Source organism: Papio anubis, chromosome 6, assembly GCF_008728515.1.
Source record: "Papio anubis isolate 15944 chromosome 6, Panubis1.0, whole genome shotgun sequence".
Lineage (NCBI taxonomy): Eukaryota > Metazoa > Chordata > Mammalia > Primates > Cercopithecidae > Papio > Papio anubis.
Genome location: NC_044981.1, coordinates 36,276,265 through 36,293,155, shown reverse-complemented (window position 1 = coordinate 36,293,155; position 16,891 = coordinate 36,276,265). Strand labels below are relative to the sequence as shown.

The following is a 16,891-nucleotide window of genomic DNA, read 5'->3' as shown; positions in this document are numbered from 1 at the left end:
ACAGTGCAATCCCATCTAAGTCTACTACTTTCATTCCTAATAACATCAAACAGTGGAGATTAGATCAAGTCTAAACGCCCACAGATCAAATCTCAGTTGTTTAAAATTTATTTAATCTTGGGAACATGAGTTAACCCATCTGAGTCAAAGTTTCCTTATCTGTAAAATGGAGTTATAAAATCACCAACATTGTGAAGATCAAATGTGATAATATTGTATTAAAGGACATCATAATATAAAAGGGCTGCAGTAATCTTAGTTAAAATTGCAATTATTTCATTTCAGGATTTTACTGCCTTAAAAAGAAAAACATATAATTGTCCATATCTTTCTTTTTTCACAAAAACTAATTCTTGTTCCACTACTAAAGTGTCTGTCTTTTGGCATTCTCCATTTAAGATTTTGTACCATTTTTCTTTTTCTTTTTCTTCAAACCAGAGGTCCTAAGGTATTTTTTCTTCTCTATCCCCAATATTTAGTTTAAAAGTAAATTAAGAAATGTAAAACAACCTTTGATAATAGTTAAGATTGTCACTCTTTCTTGCTGCTGCTTTTGCCACGTGATATGCAAGTTCTTGCTTGGCCTTCTGCCATCACTGGAAACTTCCAGAGACCTCCCCAGAAGCAGATGCCAGTACTATGCTATTAAACCTCTTTTCTTTATAAATTTTAAAAAAAATAGTTAAGACTGTTAACATATAGTTAGATCTACTTTACACTGCAAGAACCAGCTAAGCACTGAGGCTTTTAAATGGTATAAAATTTTATAGCATGAAAGATGATATTTTAGTCACACATTAATGGCCCAAAAATAATGTCCAATCTTTTTACTCATCATCCCTGCTGTGGACTAAGAATTAAGTACAAGGGGGTTATTATATCCAGGAAAAATGTCAAAAAGCAACCTCATCATAATCTTCTAATTCACACACAAAGGAAACAGCCAGAACAAGAATTACACTAAGTATCTGAAACTTGGTGGAGCCAAAGCCTCTGAAGCACAAAACAGTCTCCTGCTTTTCTGAGTCTATCTGAAAGTTACCCATATTCCTGACAAGTCTAAACGGGAGCCCATAAACCTAAGCCTGGTCATTCTGATACAGTAGCCTGCACTAGTCTACTGAAGACATGAAACATAGGGAATATTAGCAATTAACTTCCCACTCCACTCCCCGAGACAAAGTCTTGCTGTGTCACCCAGGCTGGAGTGCAGTGGCATGATCTCAGCTCACTGCAACCTCCGCCTCCTGGGTTTAAGTGATTCTCCTGCCTCAGTTTCCGGAATAGCTGGGATTACAGGCGTGCGCCACCACTCCCAGCTAATTTTTTTATTTTTAGTAGAGACGGGCTTTCACCATGTTGGCCAGGCTGGTCTCTAACTCCTGACCTCGTGATCCGCCCACCTCAGCCTCCCAAAGTGTTGGGATTACAGGCAAGAGCCACCGTTCCCGGCCTTAACTCATACTACTTTTCATGTCACAGAGGGTTGTCTACATGAAAAGAGGCCAACCATTTCCAACCCAAACAGTTCTCTAAACTAGAAGTCTCCAAGCTTTGATAAAGGTGTACCATCAGTATAAAACGTGAGTGCACATCTCTTCCATGTCTGTTTTAAAAGTAGTTACATATTCCTGTAGTGGACTGAATGATGCACCCTGTCCCTGTCCCCACCTCCCAAAATATGTTCACCCAGAATCTGTGAATGTGATAATTTTGGAGAAAAAAGCTTCTGCAGATGTAATTAAGTTAAGGATTTCCAGATCAGATAATCTGGGATAATCTGGCCAAGGACACTTATCCTTAGAAGAGACAGAAGAGGGAAAGACAGAGACTCACAGGGGAAAAGGCCATGTGGATGAAGCAGAGACTAGAGTGATATGTCTATCAGCAAAGGAATGCCAAGAACTACTGACAAGCCAGAAACAAGCAGCAGCATGGAATAAATTCTCCCTCAAAGGTTCTAGAGGAAACCAACCCTGCCATTACCTTGGTTTCAGACGTCTGGCCTCCAGAACTGCGAGAGAATAAACTTCTGTTGTTTTAAACCACCAAGTGTATGGCAATTTGTTGTGGCAACCCTAGGAAACTAATATAGATACCAATGAGATTATGTATACAGGACAGAAATAAACACAAGTAGGAATTCTAACATTTTCTCTCTATGCCACAAAGGATAATCCTGTCTTACCATAAAGAGACCACAGCTTTAGACCAACGTGTAGGAAGAAATAAAGCCAAGTGACAGACTACACTACCTTAAAAGACCTAGTAACTACTAAATTTCTTCCACTTTCCCTATCATACTCTAATACATGGTCACAATTTTCCCACTTGAGGCCCAAAAGAAGCCACCTCTCAGCTATTTCACAGCACTGAGCACTTTGTTTCCCGTTAGAAATGCAACAATTATTTTTGACATAATTTCCATAACATCATCATCTTTAACACACTGCTTCATATATCTTGACTAGCATAATAATTAACCACACAATTTAAGAATGCTTATTAGTAAGACCTCAAACTGCTATAGACTAAGAGATCAGAAAAGGCTGCCACAGTCCAGCACTGCTAATCTGTTAAGGACCTGTTGCCCGAGTCTTGCTCGCATTTCAGAGTGAGGCTACACCGTAAAGAACAGAGTTTCTTACAGAAACATTATTTTAACATAGTCAAGCGAGTGCTGAAGAAAAGGAGAGAGAGAAAACACAGGATTGCAACTGTGGTATAAAAATGGCCGCTGAAAACAAATGTCCCTCTACAGGGGACTAGATAAATAAATGAGGGGATATTATAATGAAGGTGACCAATTAATGTATCAAACAAACTGGTACACTTACAAGAGTACCAGTTTGGTACAAAGAGGTACTATTAACATTTTCACTAGCACAAAGTGCATAAACGGAGATTGTTCTAGGTTAATCTAGATATTAATTATAACGGAATATTATAGTTAAAATGAACAAGAGCAACGTGTCAACATGATTAGTTTCTAAAAGCATTATTTAAAAGATTACAAGTTGTAGACTGACTAGTACAAAATACCATTTAAACATTTTAAAAACAGAATCATAATATTTATATAAATGCCCATTCATAATAAGTATAAATACAAGGATAAGGAGAGCAGTTGTCTCTGAGACGGGAAGATGATGAATAGGATAAAAGAAAACTGTGACATTTTAGTGCCCTTTTTAATGTGATAAGGAAAAAGGCAAAACATTAACATTTGTTACTTCTGGGTGGGTTTGTGGATATTCTGAATGTCAGACACCCAACTATCCAACAGGTACCTACCAACAGACACATAATGGTTAAGTAGAGCCTGGTAAGTTGAGCTGTCTCCTTTTAACAAACACATGACCAAAATGTGTGTGTGTTACACTTGAGAAATCCCTCTTGGGTGTTCGGCTTTGAAGAAATCAAACAGTATACGAAAGCAACCAAGTCAGAAAGATTACAAAAACAGAAATACTCTATTCAAACACTGCTTTTTTTGCTTTTTTTTTTTTTTTTTTTTTTGAGACGGAGTCTCGCCCTGTCACTAGGCTGGAGTGCAGTGGCCCCATCTTGGCTCACTGCAACCTCTGACTCCCTGGTTCAAGCGATTCTCCTGCCTCAGCCTCCCAAGTAGCTGGAACTACAGGCACGTGCCACCACGCCTGGCTAATTTTTGTATTTTTAGTAGAGATGGGGGTTTCACCATGTTGGCCAGGATGGTCTCGATCTCCTGACCTCATGATCTACCCGCCTCAGTCTCACAAAGTGTTAGGATTACAGGCATGAGCCACCGCACCTGGCCAACAGTTGCTTTCTTTTGGGAAAAGGTGAATTTGAAAAATCAAGGTATGACAAGCTTACAAATTCCACCATCCTGCAAAATTTTTGGTATTGATCCACATGGCCTTTTCCCCTGTGAGTCTCTGTCTTTCCCTCTTCTGTCTCTTCTAAGGATAAGTGTCCTTGGCCAGATTATCCCAGATTATCTGATCTGGAAATCCTTAACTTAATTACATCTGCAGAAGCTTTTTTCCCCAAAATTATCAATACCAAAATTGGTAATTTGTTTCTAAATTATCTGTGGAGTTCCTACATTTCTTAAAAGAAATATATATAAGAAGAGCTTAAAATTTGTCAGACTCACTCTGTTCCTCTTACTGTGTGTCCGGAATTGGTGGGTTCTTGGTCTCACTGACTTCAAGAATGAAGCCACGGACCCTCGCAGTGTTACAGCTCTTAAAGATGGTGCGTCCGGAGTGTGTTCCTTCTGATGTTCCGACGTGTTTGGAGTTTCTTCCTTCTGGTGGGTTCGTGGTCTTGCTGGCTTCAGGAGTGAAGCTGCAGACCTTCACAGTGAGTGTTACAGCTCCTAAGGCGGCGGGTCTGGAGTTGTTCGTTCCTCCCAACCGGAGCTGTTCCTACCTCCCAGTGGGTTCCTGGTCTCGCTGGCCTCAGGAGTGAAGCTGCAAACCTTGGTGGTGAGTGTTACAGCTCACGAAGGTGGCGCAGACCCAAAGAGTGAGCAGCAGCAAGATTTATTGCAAAGAGCCAAAGAACAAAGCTTCCACAGGTGGAAGGGGACCCGAGCGGGTTGCCGCTGCTGGTTCGGGTGGCCTACTTTTATTCCTTTGTCTGGCCCCACCCGCATCCTGCTGATTGCTCCATTTTACAGACAGCTGATTATTCCATTTTGACACAGCGCTGACTGGTGCCTTTACAAACCTTTAGCTAGACACAGAGTGCTGATTGGTATGTTTACAATCCTTTAGCTAGACACAAAAGTTCTCTAAGTCCCCACCCGATTAGCTAGACACAGAGTGCTGATTGGTGCGTTTACAAACCTTTAGCTAGACACAGAGTGCTGATTGGTGCATTTACAATCCTTTAGCTAGACAGAAAAGTTCTCCAAGTCCCCACCCATCCCAGAAGCCCAGCCGGCTTCACCTCTCAACTGTAATGCCTCAAAATTCAGCTGTAACCTACAACTCTTCGCTTTTCAAAACTGACTAGAATCATACCACTTTTACTCTGGTATTCTAACAGGAAATGGGAAGCAGGAAAGCGATTAGTATGTAACTGCAACCACTAAGTTGCAAGTTCGTAAGGAAATATTTTAATTTACTTGGTATGAAATGGGAATTTGTTATCCTCTTCTGGAACTATCATGAAACTCAAGTCACTTTCAAGAAAGATGTTAGCATTTTGGTTTATCTACGATTTCACCCTGTGCTCAGCATTGTTGTATCACTCACGTTGGATGTCAACATTTAGATTTCCAATGCTGCAGACTACAGCTAATTTTATTTTGCTCATTCCAGAAAGAAACAAAGCACTTCTAGATTGTATAAATTCACTTCACTTTTTAAAAATCTGTAATTTGTGCAATTACATTAATACTTAAATCTGAAAATACAGAGAAAATTCAAATTTAAAGCTCCCCAATTACTCTTACTCTGAGACTACCACAATTAAATTTTTCATGTGGCATCTTCCAGCTTTATCTCATGCAACCATACACTTGTACATCATATGTGAACCACATATGATAGCAAATTTCTTAAAAGTTAGTCTTAAATGAAACTATGTTTATACCATGTCTATGGTTTATTAAAAATTAAGTATGTACACGTTTAAAAGTCCATCAACCAAGTGGCATTTTGTATACTGTGAAACATGTATTGTTTGCCTTATGATAAGCATCTGTTACCAGTGCTACTCCAACAACTTTCCATTCCTTAAACATATCTTCTGACTCACTGCCTTATAAAGCTACTTCTGGTCACCATACTCCTCTCTTCTCCCAAAACTAGTATTTCTAAGGGTTTGTGGGGCATAGAGATGATGTCACATTAATAGAGGAGTTACTTCAGTCAGTTCTTTTAAAATTTCTGCCTTCCCCACTTGTGATCATCCTCTTTGATGCTTCTGTCATCCACACTTCTATTTAGGAGGTCAGCAAAACCATTCTGTGAAAAGCACTGCTGTAATGATAGCTGGCCTTCAATATGCTAGAACAAAAGGTCATCATGAATTAGGTACTAACTATTCCTAAATATTAAACACTGGTCAACCAAATGCACAAATTCATAAATTGGATTTGCACTCAAATAAAAAAAAATACCATAGGCAGTATCATTTCTGCTTTTGTAAGAGGCAGGAATATTCATTAGACTCATTAGACTCTATGCTTGACTTTTAATATGTATTTTAACACTGTAGTAGGCTATCGGGTGTAGTTTAAGCTTCACTTCTAAACGAGAGAGAGAGAGAGAGAGAGAGAATTTCTAAAGGAACTTAAAATTGTTTCAGCAGGCAGGATATTAACTAGTCATGCCACGCAAATGCAACTGGAGAAAGCAATAGTGTGTGGGTAAAAAATATAGAGGAGATAAGCAAATATTTTCTTTAGATACTTGAAAATGTCTTTCTAATATTTTTATAAAAGCAAAAGTGGCAAGGTTGTATAAAATGTAAATAGACAAAGATCACTAGAGACAGATAATTATAAACACAGAAAGTAAAACTGTAACAAGTCCAAAGAAACACAAGGACCATGGCTGAACTCTAACTTCATAATTTTTTTTTAACTTTGTATTCATTTAGGGGCACAAGACAGTTCCTTATGATTATTTGATGTGAACCACCTTATTATTCAAAGGCCTTATTATTCTGGCCTTCTCCCAAAACCATGCTTTACTAAATTACAATGGGGTCTCCATGTGGGGACAAATATACAATCTAACACAGGCTGAGTACCCCTAATTCAAAATGCTTGAGACCAGAAGTGTTGGGATTTGTTTTTCTCAGATTTTGGAACATTTGCACTTTGGAGCATTTCAGACTTGGGATTTGGGGTTCTCAACCTGTATACATTTTGTCTCACTGCTACTTTCAAAGTCTTCACTATAAAGTTAACTTTTCATCAGTGAGGAAGCATTTCTTCATATCTATGACTATAGATACATAAGGTAAGAAGCAGAATACAGTCCTTTTTTTTTTTTTTTTGAGATGGAGTCTCGCTCTGGCTGGAGTGCAGTGGCACAATCTTGGCTCACTGCAACCTCCGCCACCTGCGTTCAAGCGATTCTCCTGCCTCAGCCTCCCAAGTAGCTGGGATTACAGGCGTGCGCCACCACACCCAGCTAAGTTTTGTGTTTTTTGTAGAGACAGGGTTTCACCATGTTGGCCAGGATGGTCTCGCTCTCCGACCTCGTGATCCACCCACCTCAGCCTCCCAAAGTGCTGGGATTATAGGCATGAGCCACTGTGCCCGGCCCAAAACAGTCCTTTAACATGGCACAAATACTGTTAAAAGCTGAATAAAAATCCACCAGTATTTCTTTTCTTTTAAAAACTTAAATATCTGACAAATTCCAAATTTTGAACACGTAAGAGCCGTCAGCTTCCCCAATTCTCCCAAGTCTTTCCCACCTATCCCCTAGTTTAGGCCCAAATGTAAAGGTCTAAAGCTTACACTATGATTACTTCCTTGCCCAAATAGCATAATGAATAGATTAAAATTAACAACAACAATGAAAATATCTTTAATAAAAATCTAGCCAGGCTCCTCTGAGCCCTCTTCTGGACCAGGCCTCAACCTGGACCTTTAAAAACTACGGACTCTCAAAACAAATGATTTGGTCCACCCACTCCTTTCACATTAAAAGACTTAAACACTAACATTTCTTTTTTTTTTTTTTTTTTTTTTTAAATTTGAGACAGAGTCTCGCTCTGTTGCCAGGATGGAATGCAGTGGCGCGATCTCGGCTCACTGCACCTCTGCCTCCCGGGTTCAAGCAATTCTCCTGCCTCAGCCTCCCGAGTAGCTGGGACTACAGGTGCACACCACCATGTCCGGCTAATTTTAAACACTAACATTTCTAACAGCTCAAGGTTACCTCCCTAGGATGACCCTAGCCTCCCTTAAAGTGTCTGCCTCTCAAAGCTCAAGGCTGCCAAAGAATCTACTGTTTGTTCTAGCCAGTATCTGAAGATAGGCCCTAACCATCCTCTTAGATCATTTACTAAAAAGGGTTTACAACTGTGAATCCTTCCTCTGTCCCTTTGAGCCGTACTCCTACAACTCAGGAGTGTCTTTTAAAGCCATTCCTTTAAAATGTAACCATCAGGAAAAATAGGGTATCTATTCCCCAGTCACAGTGGCAGCTAACAGGCACAGCTGGCCTAATCACCATATTTTACCAATCTTTTTAAGTTTTTCACTTCCTGGACTCTACAGATCCCCTGTTTATCCACCCCAAGTCCCCTGCCATTCTCCCTTTAAAACTCCCAGTCATCTCTGCAAATCGACATTGACTTCATTTCATACTGGACCCTCTTCCCTATTGCAAAAGTGTATTACTGACTAAAATCTGTCCTTAGAACTTTAGCTAGTATGCAGCTTTATCTTTGACAAAATGAAGAAGGAAAGTTAAACATATCCTAATTAGTAAAGACTTATTTATATAGGATCGCTAGATATAAAGTTCTTTTTTAAAAAAGTAAAAACAAAAAAACACCTAAAAGTTTCAACTTTGTGAAGGAGTCATAATTCTAGAAGTTAACCAATTACCACTCTGGGGCTAGAAAAGGACCTTGGCACATGTCAAGCCCAAGTCCTTCATTTTATAATGATGAATCCAAGGTCCAAAGAGATTACATGACTTACCCGAGGTGATTTCAATGAGGGATCTGCAGGAGTTTTTTTGTTTTTATAGAGACGGGGTCTCACCATGTTGCCCAGGCTGGTCTCAAACTCCTGGCCTCAAGCAATCCTCCTGTCTCTACCTCCCAAAGTGCTGGGATTATAGGTGTGAGCCACCATGGCGGCCTCTATGATGGATTTGATGAGGGGCTAACTCAGCATGATTCTCTTCCTGACTCCAACATGAAAATATTCTGTTATATTCTCATTGATTAAGCAACATTAACCATTAATCATTCAAATCAAGATGAGCAATGAGTATCTACTACCCTATTAAAATTCACGCATTTTTTACAGTTCTACTGTACACCAACAACAGTAAACCAAGGAAAGTTTGTTTGGTGCAAGTACACAGGAGATAGGATTTCATTCAAGGAAGACTGTTTCAACCGTCCTAGGCAAATATATGAAGCACCTTGGTAAGGTGAAACTGCTTTCTCACACAAGCTAAGAAAACAAAACCCCATGCATAAATCCAAGGGAGGGTCAAATGATTTAGTCTTAAAAACAACCGAAAAAAAAAAGAAAGAAAAATGAAAGTAAATGTAAAAACCCTTTTTCTGCACTTACCAGCAAAGCATTTGGAACAGAGATTCATAGTCTTGCTGGACCTGGGGCAAACAAAAAGAAAAGAAAGAAAGAAGAGCTAAAAACTCCATATCACTCTAATCAAAACATAAGATGTCCGAAATGTAGGCAAAGAACTTTCTGGTCAGGCAACTGAACTAATAAACTGATAAATTAATAACAAGTCCCTAGCTAGCCACCACTCCCCCCTCAACAAAATAAAAATAAAAAAACAAAAATATAAAAACTTGTTTTTTATTTTTATTTTTTACCTGTAAGTTAGCCAATGCTTGCTTTTATTTATTGTGTATGTTAGCAGCTTATATAGCAACAAGTTCAGAAACATTCTAAAATGCCCAGAAGATGGTATGGGAGTCAATTTAAACCACATGATTACCACATTCCCTCTTTTCATACTGAAAAATATAGAAGTTATCACTATAAACAACAAAGACTTTGAAAACAGGTAAAACTTTCTCCTCATATACACAGTCATTTATCTCTATAACATTAGTTGAACTTTAATCTTCCCTATTTCAGATCCTAGTCACATTATGACCTTCTTGTTTAAAATTCTCTCTTCAGATACTCCAAATTATTTTTCATGTCCTTTCATCCATTAATAATAGCTACAATTCACTGAATACTAACTTGGATGGGCATTTCACATACATTATCTTATTAATCATCCCAATATCACTAAGATGGGTATTACCATATTGTTTTGCTTCTAAAATGTACTTTTTAAAAAAATCACATTAGCATTTCTGTAACAAGGAAATACCTTAGAATTGTTTACAAGCAATGAATAATTTAACCTGTTTATGCCAGAGGTTGGAATTTTTTGAATTTCTGCAATGAGACCAGGGCAATGACCTTGAGCAGGATATAAATAATTCCCACATGCTTAGTGTTCCAATAATGGAACACTATGTTACCCCCTCCTCTGCCAAGGTATTATTCAACTTGGGGGGGGGGGGCCGATCTTAAAAATCAAAGACATATAGTCTCATCCCCATTACATAGGTGGGCAGCCTGTTCTAGGTCACAAAGCTAGGAACTATAGAAAAATATCTGACCTTGGGTGTAAGCAAACTCCAAAGGCCAACCCAACATCCTTTGTTCACAACACAGCACCTGGCAGCATAGCACCCCAGGGATTCCATGGTGGGCAATCAATAAATGACTTTTCTGGCCAGGTGCAGTGGCTCACACCTGTTATCCTAACACTACAGGAGGCCGAGGGGTAAGCGGAATGCCTGAGCTCAGGAGTTCGAGACCAGCCTGGGCAACATGACAAAACCCCATCTCTACTAAAGATAGAAAAAATCAGCTGGGAGAGGTAGCACATGTCCGTAGCCCCAGCTACTTGGGAGGCTGAGACACGAGAATCGCTTGAACTAGGGACGCAGAGGTTGCAGTGAGCCGAGATCACACCACTGCACTCCAGCCTGGGCGACAGAGCAAAACTCTATCTCCAAAAAATAATAATAATAATGACTTTTCTGTTACATTCATCTGACTGCTGTTTCCCTTCCTGATCCTATCTCAAGAGGACTCATTCTTATAGCTCTCCCTTCCAAAGACCTCCTGGAATGCTCTATGTTAGGCAAGCTGACCTATTTAAAACCTCATTCCTCAGCAATTCCATTTCCAATATTTGAGCCTTTGACCAGAACTGCCCCTAAAAATAGAATAAGCCAACCTTCTTTTGCCCTCTTTACTATGTTTTACAATTAAAGAAAGCCTCCCTCAGAAAGTATTCTCTGATACTGACTGCACATGTGCTGGAACTGAAGACCTAACAGTTAACTGCTATATGCAGTGGTGTGATCTCAGCTCACTGCAACCTCCGCCTCCTGGGCTCAAGCCATCCTCCCACCTCAGCCTCCTGAGTAACTGGGACTACAGGTGCATGCCACCACACCCAGCTAATATGTGTGTGTGTGTGTGTATGTGTGTGTGTGTGTGTTTGTAGAGATGGGGTTTTACCATGTTGCCAGGCAGGTCTCTGACTAGTGAGCTCAAGCAATCCACCTGCCTCAGCCTCCCAAAGTGCTGGGATGACAGGTATGAGCCATTGTACCTGGCCAACACTGTTTGTACTTTTTAATTTTTACTTGATGGCAGAAATGATTATATTGTTAAATGTTTCTTCGAATTTTTTTTTTCAATTTTGAAGGATATCAATGTTTTAATGACAAATAAATTAGCCTTCATGCTAATTCGTCTTGGGGAATTAAAGTAACAGTCCTAATTTCTGGCAATTCTAGAAACATCTTATTTATAGTATTTTCCTGACACATACACAAGACTACTATCTCTCCCCACTCGGAGAAACACACACATGCAAAAAACTATTTTAATATAAATATGGAAATTTAAAAAAACTCTGTCACCATATCAATGTTCCTCAACAACCTTTTTTTTTTTTTTTTTTTTTTTTTTACTCAACTGGAAGGAAAAACCTAGGGCACAAGAAAAATAAAGAAAAGTATAAAGAAAAATCAGTACCAGCACATAAGTATACCAAGCCCTTCCAGTCCTATGGTCCCTGAACTTCTCCAGACTAGACACGTATCATAAAACTAAAAAAATCTAGACTACAAAGAAAGTTCCTTCTTCAATGAAGGGAATCAATCTGCAAAAACTGTCACATTTCTAAAAACTAGTCTGTAAAAACACAATCTGCAAAAACTAGTCACATTTCTGAATTCAACCTCTTCTAATAGTCCAGACAAAGGAGGAAAGGGGAGGGAAGGGTAAGAGGACAAAGAGAAGGAGAAGGGGGCGAGTAGTGGGGTGGTAAAGGAAAGGAAGGAAAAAACAAACCACAATACCTACTACACACTAAATATCATCCTCGTTTTCTTAGAGGTAAAATTAGATTAAAGACTACTAACAATCTGCTTCCCGCCTCATACACATATAGCCAGAAAAACTAACTTCCTATGGCAGCCAGGAAGCAGCCAACAGCTCTACTAAATCATCACTCTCTACTCACCCTAGGCAAACAAGAAAAAGATCAGTTCAAACAGATGACATTCTAGCTGGCAATGACAAAGGAGGCTTTCAACGGTGCAACCAGCCTGTCCAAACTGTTACACATCACTCTAAATTGTTCAGACCATGTCTGCAAATTTTCTTTTTAAGGAAATATTACAATGATGGAGCTGTTAATAGGGTGTTAGTTTCTATAATGTAACAATATGGATCCTGCTCACTTTAAAAACTAATTTTAATGTAACAATTTAGATCCCAAGTGGGTTATTGTAATTAGCAGTGGTTTTAAATTCAAGGACAGCAGAGCAAAATGCCTCGATTTTTGTGTGTTTCAAGTATTTGCACTAAAAGTTATAGTGTATAGATGTAAAACTAGTCACGTTATCATCTGTGGCCCTGTATATATTACTAAAAGTTTAGTCCGGCACCATCTAACAATTACAGACAAGATGAGGCATGGCCATCAATAAACTAGTCAAAAGAAGAAGAAGAAAAATTAAAATATACAAATGAAAGCCCCTGTAGAAAAGGGAAAAAAATACAATGAAGTGAATTAAAATGCCAAATAATTTTTCCACATACGAGAAACTTAATGAGGCTATCAACTCTAACACACCCAATATATATCAATGATTGCAGCTGTCCCACTATATATCCCCAAATGTAAGATAAGGTTTTCTTCCCTAAAGTTATCTTTCAGAAAGAAGGAACTGCTTTACAATTAAATCCTTACTTTTGGGGCAGACACCAATTATTTTATAGTAAGTACTAACAAGGGCCCAAAAAAAAAAAAAAAAAAAAAAGGCTTCAAAAACAACCTGGAAGTGAGAAAGAGAAATCCAAGCATGCAGTCATGCCCAGGGAAATGAATGGTGTTTGGGATTTCAAAAAAGGAATAGAGTCACAGTCCCAGAGGCATCTCTCCAGTTAGAGTCTGTGAAAGGCTGAGACAGTGAAGTTCTCATCACTAGTCAGAGACACTAGTCAGACATACCGAGGTATGGAAGGATGTCAAGCCAACTCTAATACTGGATACTTTGTCATGGTTACCACAACAAATTAGTTTTATAAAAAGGAGGATACAGTTTTAAACACAGATTTAATACTTATTTCTACAGAGTGATTACAAATAGTAGCTGCCACTGAAGAAGGCCTCTGAAGATCTTCTAGAAAGCAGTGCAGTAACAGCCTTGAAATGTGAGGAAGGTAATAAATGACGTCAAGATGATGACAACTCTTCTAATGTTACATGAACGAATTCTTGTGGCTTGGGATAAATATTCCAGTGATCATAACATTTACAGATTTCAAAGTGCTTTATCTCAAACAACTTGGAGGCTGAAAAATAAAATGAATATGATATCTTCTGAAAAACCATGGTCAATAACTTTTAAAATGGCTTGGTAAATATTAAATAATAATTTGGTAAATATTGAGTCCAATGTCTGTGCAGACATGGAGAATTTAAATCTGTTCATAAATGTGGAAAAACTAACATTTTAAAATTTATATTAGGAGCATATACAAATTACATATAATTTTATATAATCTATGACCTTTAAATATACATGCAGTTACCATCAGGACAAAATGGGTGAACATATATATAAGATCTCTTGGCCCGGCGAGGTGGCTCACAACTATAATCCCAGCACTTTGGGAGGCCAAGGCAGGCGGATCATGAGGTGAGGAGATTGAGACCGTCCTGGCCAACATGGTGAAACCCCGTCTCTACTAAAAATACAAAAATTAGCTAGGCGTGGTGGCGCATGCCTGTAATCTCAGCTACTCAGGAGGCTGAGACAGAAGAATCACTTGAACCAGAGTCGGAGGTTGCAGTGAGCCAAGATCGCGCCACTGCACTCCAGCCTGGGCGACAGAGACTCTGTCTCCAAAAAAAAAAAAAGGGCATTTTTCATGTTTTGAAAACACACAGAAAACTTTCTTAACCATCTAGTATGAGAGCAATTACCTGAGAATTAAACTGAGAATGACAAATTTAAGAGAGATAACAATGAGTTATTCTCTGGCCTTATTTTTCTTCTTGCTATCAATGTTGCTTTTGAAAATAGGTGGGGGTTGGGGGAACAACAACACTTATGGAGCTTAGAGTACTTTTCCCAAAGTGTGTCAAAATAATTAAATATTCACCTGTCCTACCCAAGTGGCAAATATTTTTGCTTCATCCACTCATCTACTCTCATTAAGATAATTCAGGCTTGCAGAGAGAGGCATTCTTTTATCTATATTTATGGTAAATTAAATCAAAGGCATGATAATTTTAGTGAAAGATGAAAAGTAACCTGAAGTATTATTATTAGATCTTTGTCAGAAAATGTGTCATAAACCTGGGAGATGATAGAGTTACAAGGGTTCAAACTACAAGGTTAAACAGGCTAGAAAAGAAGCTGTATGGCTGACAAAGACAAGCACAAGGCACTTATAGAAGCTGGAGGGGCCGGGCGCAGTGGCTCAAGCCTGTAATCCCAGCACTTTGGGAGGCCGAGACGGGCGGATCACGAGGTCAGGAGATCGAGACCATCCTGGCTAACATGGTGAAACCCCGTCTCTACTAAAAATACAAAAAATTAGCCGGGCGTGGTGGCAGGCACCTGTAGTCCCAGCTACTTGCCAGGCTGAGGCAGGAGAATGACATGAACCCGGGAGGCAGAGCTTGCAGTGAGCCAAGATTGTACCACTGCACTCCAGCCTGGGCAACAGAGTGAGACTTCATATCAAAAAAAAAAACAAAAATAAAAAAGACTTCTACACGATGCAACATTTCTGTTCATGTCATTCAGGAAAGATAAAAATACCAACAGAACATCTACAAAACATGGAGGAGGAGAAAGCAATATCTAGCAATATTATGCACATACAAGAAAAATGTTAATGTATACATAATGTCACTGACATATTTTTTAAATGTCATTTGTACTTCAACATCTTTCATTTGTTCAAATTCCAAACATTTTATACCTTACATCAATCAACTAGGCCATTCTCAGGGAGTTCGTGAAAGAGTCAGGATACCACACCTACAATGAAACTAGATAAGGAATGGTTGAAAGGTGACGGCAGAAAATAAACTGCTTTCCTTATTCCCAGTCCAATGCTCACTGACAAGTAAAGTTCAAAGTTCAAAATATCCATTTCCTATTTTAATTATTCATCACAAAATACAAGACTGACCAGAGTTTGCAAAAGAAAATTCTGTGGTTATAACCCCCAGCAATTGAGAAGGGAACTCAAGAGTACATCTTTTCTATCTCTGCCCCAAAAAGACTTAAAGTATTCCTGTTCTACAATAACCAGAGATTCTATTGCTTCTTGTGTATCATATTTCATTGCCCTTGTAATCATAAATTTCTAATGTCCAACACATATTCCTCCCACTGTTGTAAACTCCTTTATAATTCTGTCTTCAGGGTAAAAACAGTTGCTACAGGGGTAGTGTTAAGAGCAATGACCTGGGAAGAAAGGCTTAGTTTGAACGTGGGACCTCGCAACTGGGTTTTGTCACCCATTAAAATAAAGTGAGCTTAGACCAGTGACTGCTAACATTCTATAAATCTATGATCACACAGTGATATACAGTAGTCCCCCATTATCCTTGGGGGATACATTTCAAGACTCCCAGCAGAAGCCTGAAATCATGGATAGTACTGAACTCTATATACACTGTGCTCTTCCTACACAAACAGATTTCCTAATTTATAAATCCGACACAGTAGAAGATTAACAACAGTTAACAGAACAATTTTAACACTATGTCAGCATCACTATGTTTGTGCTTTGGGGCCATTATTAAGTAAAATAGGATTACTTAAACACAAGCACTGAGATACCATGACAGACACCATGACAGTCTACCTGATAACCAAGACAGCTACTAACAGGCAGGTAGTGCATACATAGTGTGATTATGCTGGAGAAGGGGATGATTCACCACCAGGGCAGGATACAGCAGAACAGCATGAGATGTCATGATGCTATTCAGAATAGTGTGCAACTTAAAACTTACGTTTATTTCAGGAGTTTTCCATTTAATACTTTCACAACATGGTTGACTACAGGTACTAGAAACTGCAAAATGTGAAAACATGGATAAAGGGAGACCACTGTAATTATACATGGCATATCCTTTTTTCTTTTTTCTTTTTTTTTTTTTTTTCTTTTTTTTTTGAGACAGAGCCTTGCTCTGTCACCAGGCTGGTGTACCGCAGTGTGATCTTGGCTCACTGCAACCTCTGCCTCCAGGGTTCAAGCCATTCTCCTGCCTTAGCCTCCTGAGTAGCTGGGATTACAGGCACGCGCCACCATGCCCAGCTAATTTTTTTTTATTTTTAGTGGAAACAGGGTTTCACCGTGTTAGCCAGGATGGTCTTGATCTCAGACCTCGTGATCTGCCCACCTCGGCCTCCCAAAGTGCTAGGATTACAGGTGTGAGCCACCGCACCCGGCTGGCATACCTGGTTTTATAGCACTATAGTTAACCACACTTTGGAGGTACTGTACTTTTTACAAGTTGAGGGTTTATGGAAACCCTGCATTGAGCAAGTCTTCGTTCCAACAGCATGTGCTTACTTCATATCTGTTTCACATTTTGCATCTATTTGA

General features: G+C 39.1%; 1 protein-coding gene and 1 long non-coding RNA gene across 4 annotated transcripts in view; both read right to left on the bottom strand.

The window, feature by feature from the left end:
* Window positions 1-16,891, bottom strand: part of ZFAND3 (zinc finger AN1-type containing 3) — a 348,445-nt gene that overhangs the window by 232,849 nt on the left and 98,705 nt on the right. For all 3 annotated transcript variants that reach the window (XM_031667679.1, XM_017957430.3, XM_017957429.3), the window contains exon 2: window positions 9,272-9,312. In XM_031667679.1, coding sequence (XP_031523539.1) covers window positions 9,272-9,312 — 41 coding nt within the window. The remainder of the gene's footprint in view (window positions 1-9,271; window positions 9,313-16,891) is intronic.
* Window positions 1,330-4,189, bottom strand: LOC108585249. Its single transcript, XR_004184557.1, has 2 exons — window positions 4,142-4,189; window positions 1,330-2,086 (listed from the first exon to the last, which is right to left on the bottom strand). It is a non-coding gene; the product is annotated as an uncharacterized LOC108585249 (long non-coding RNA).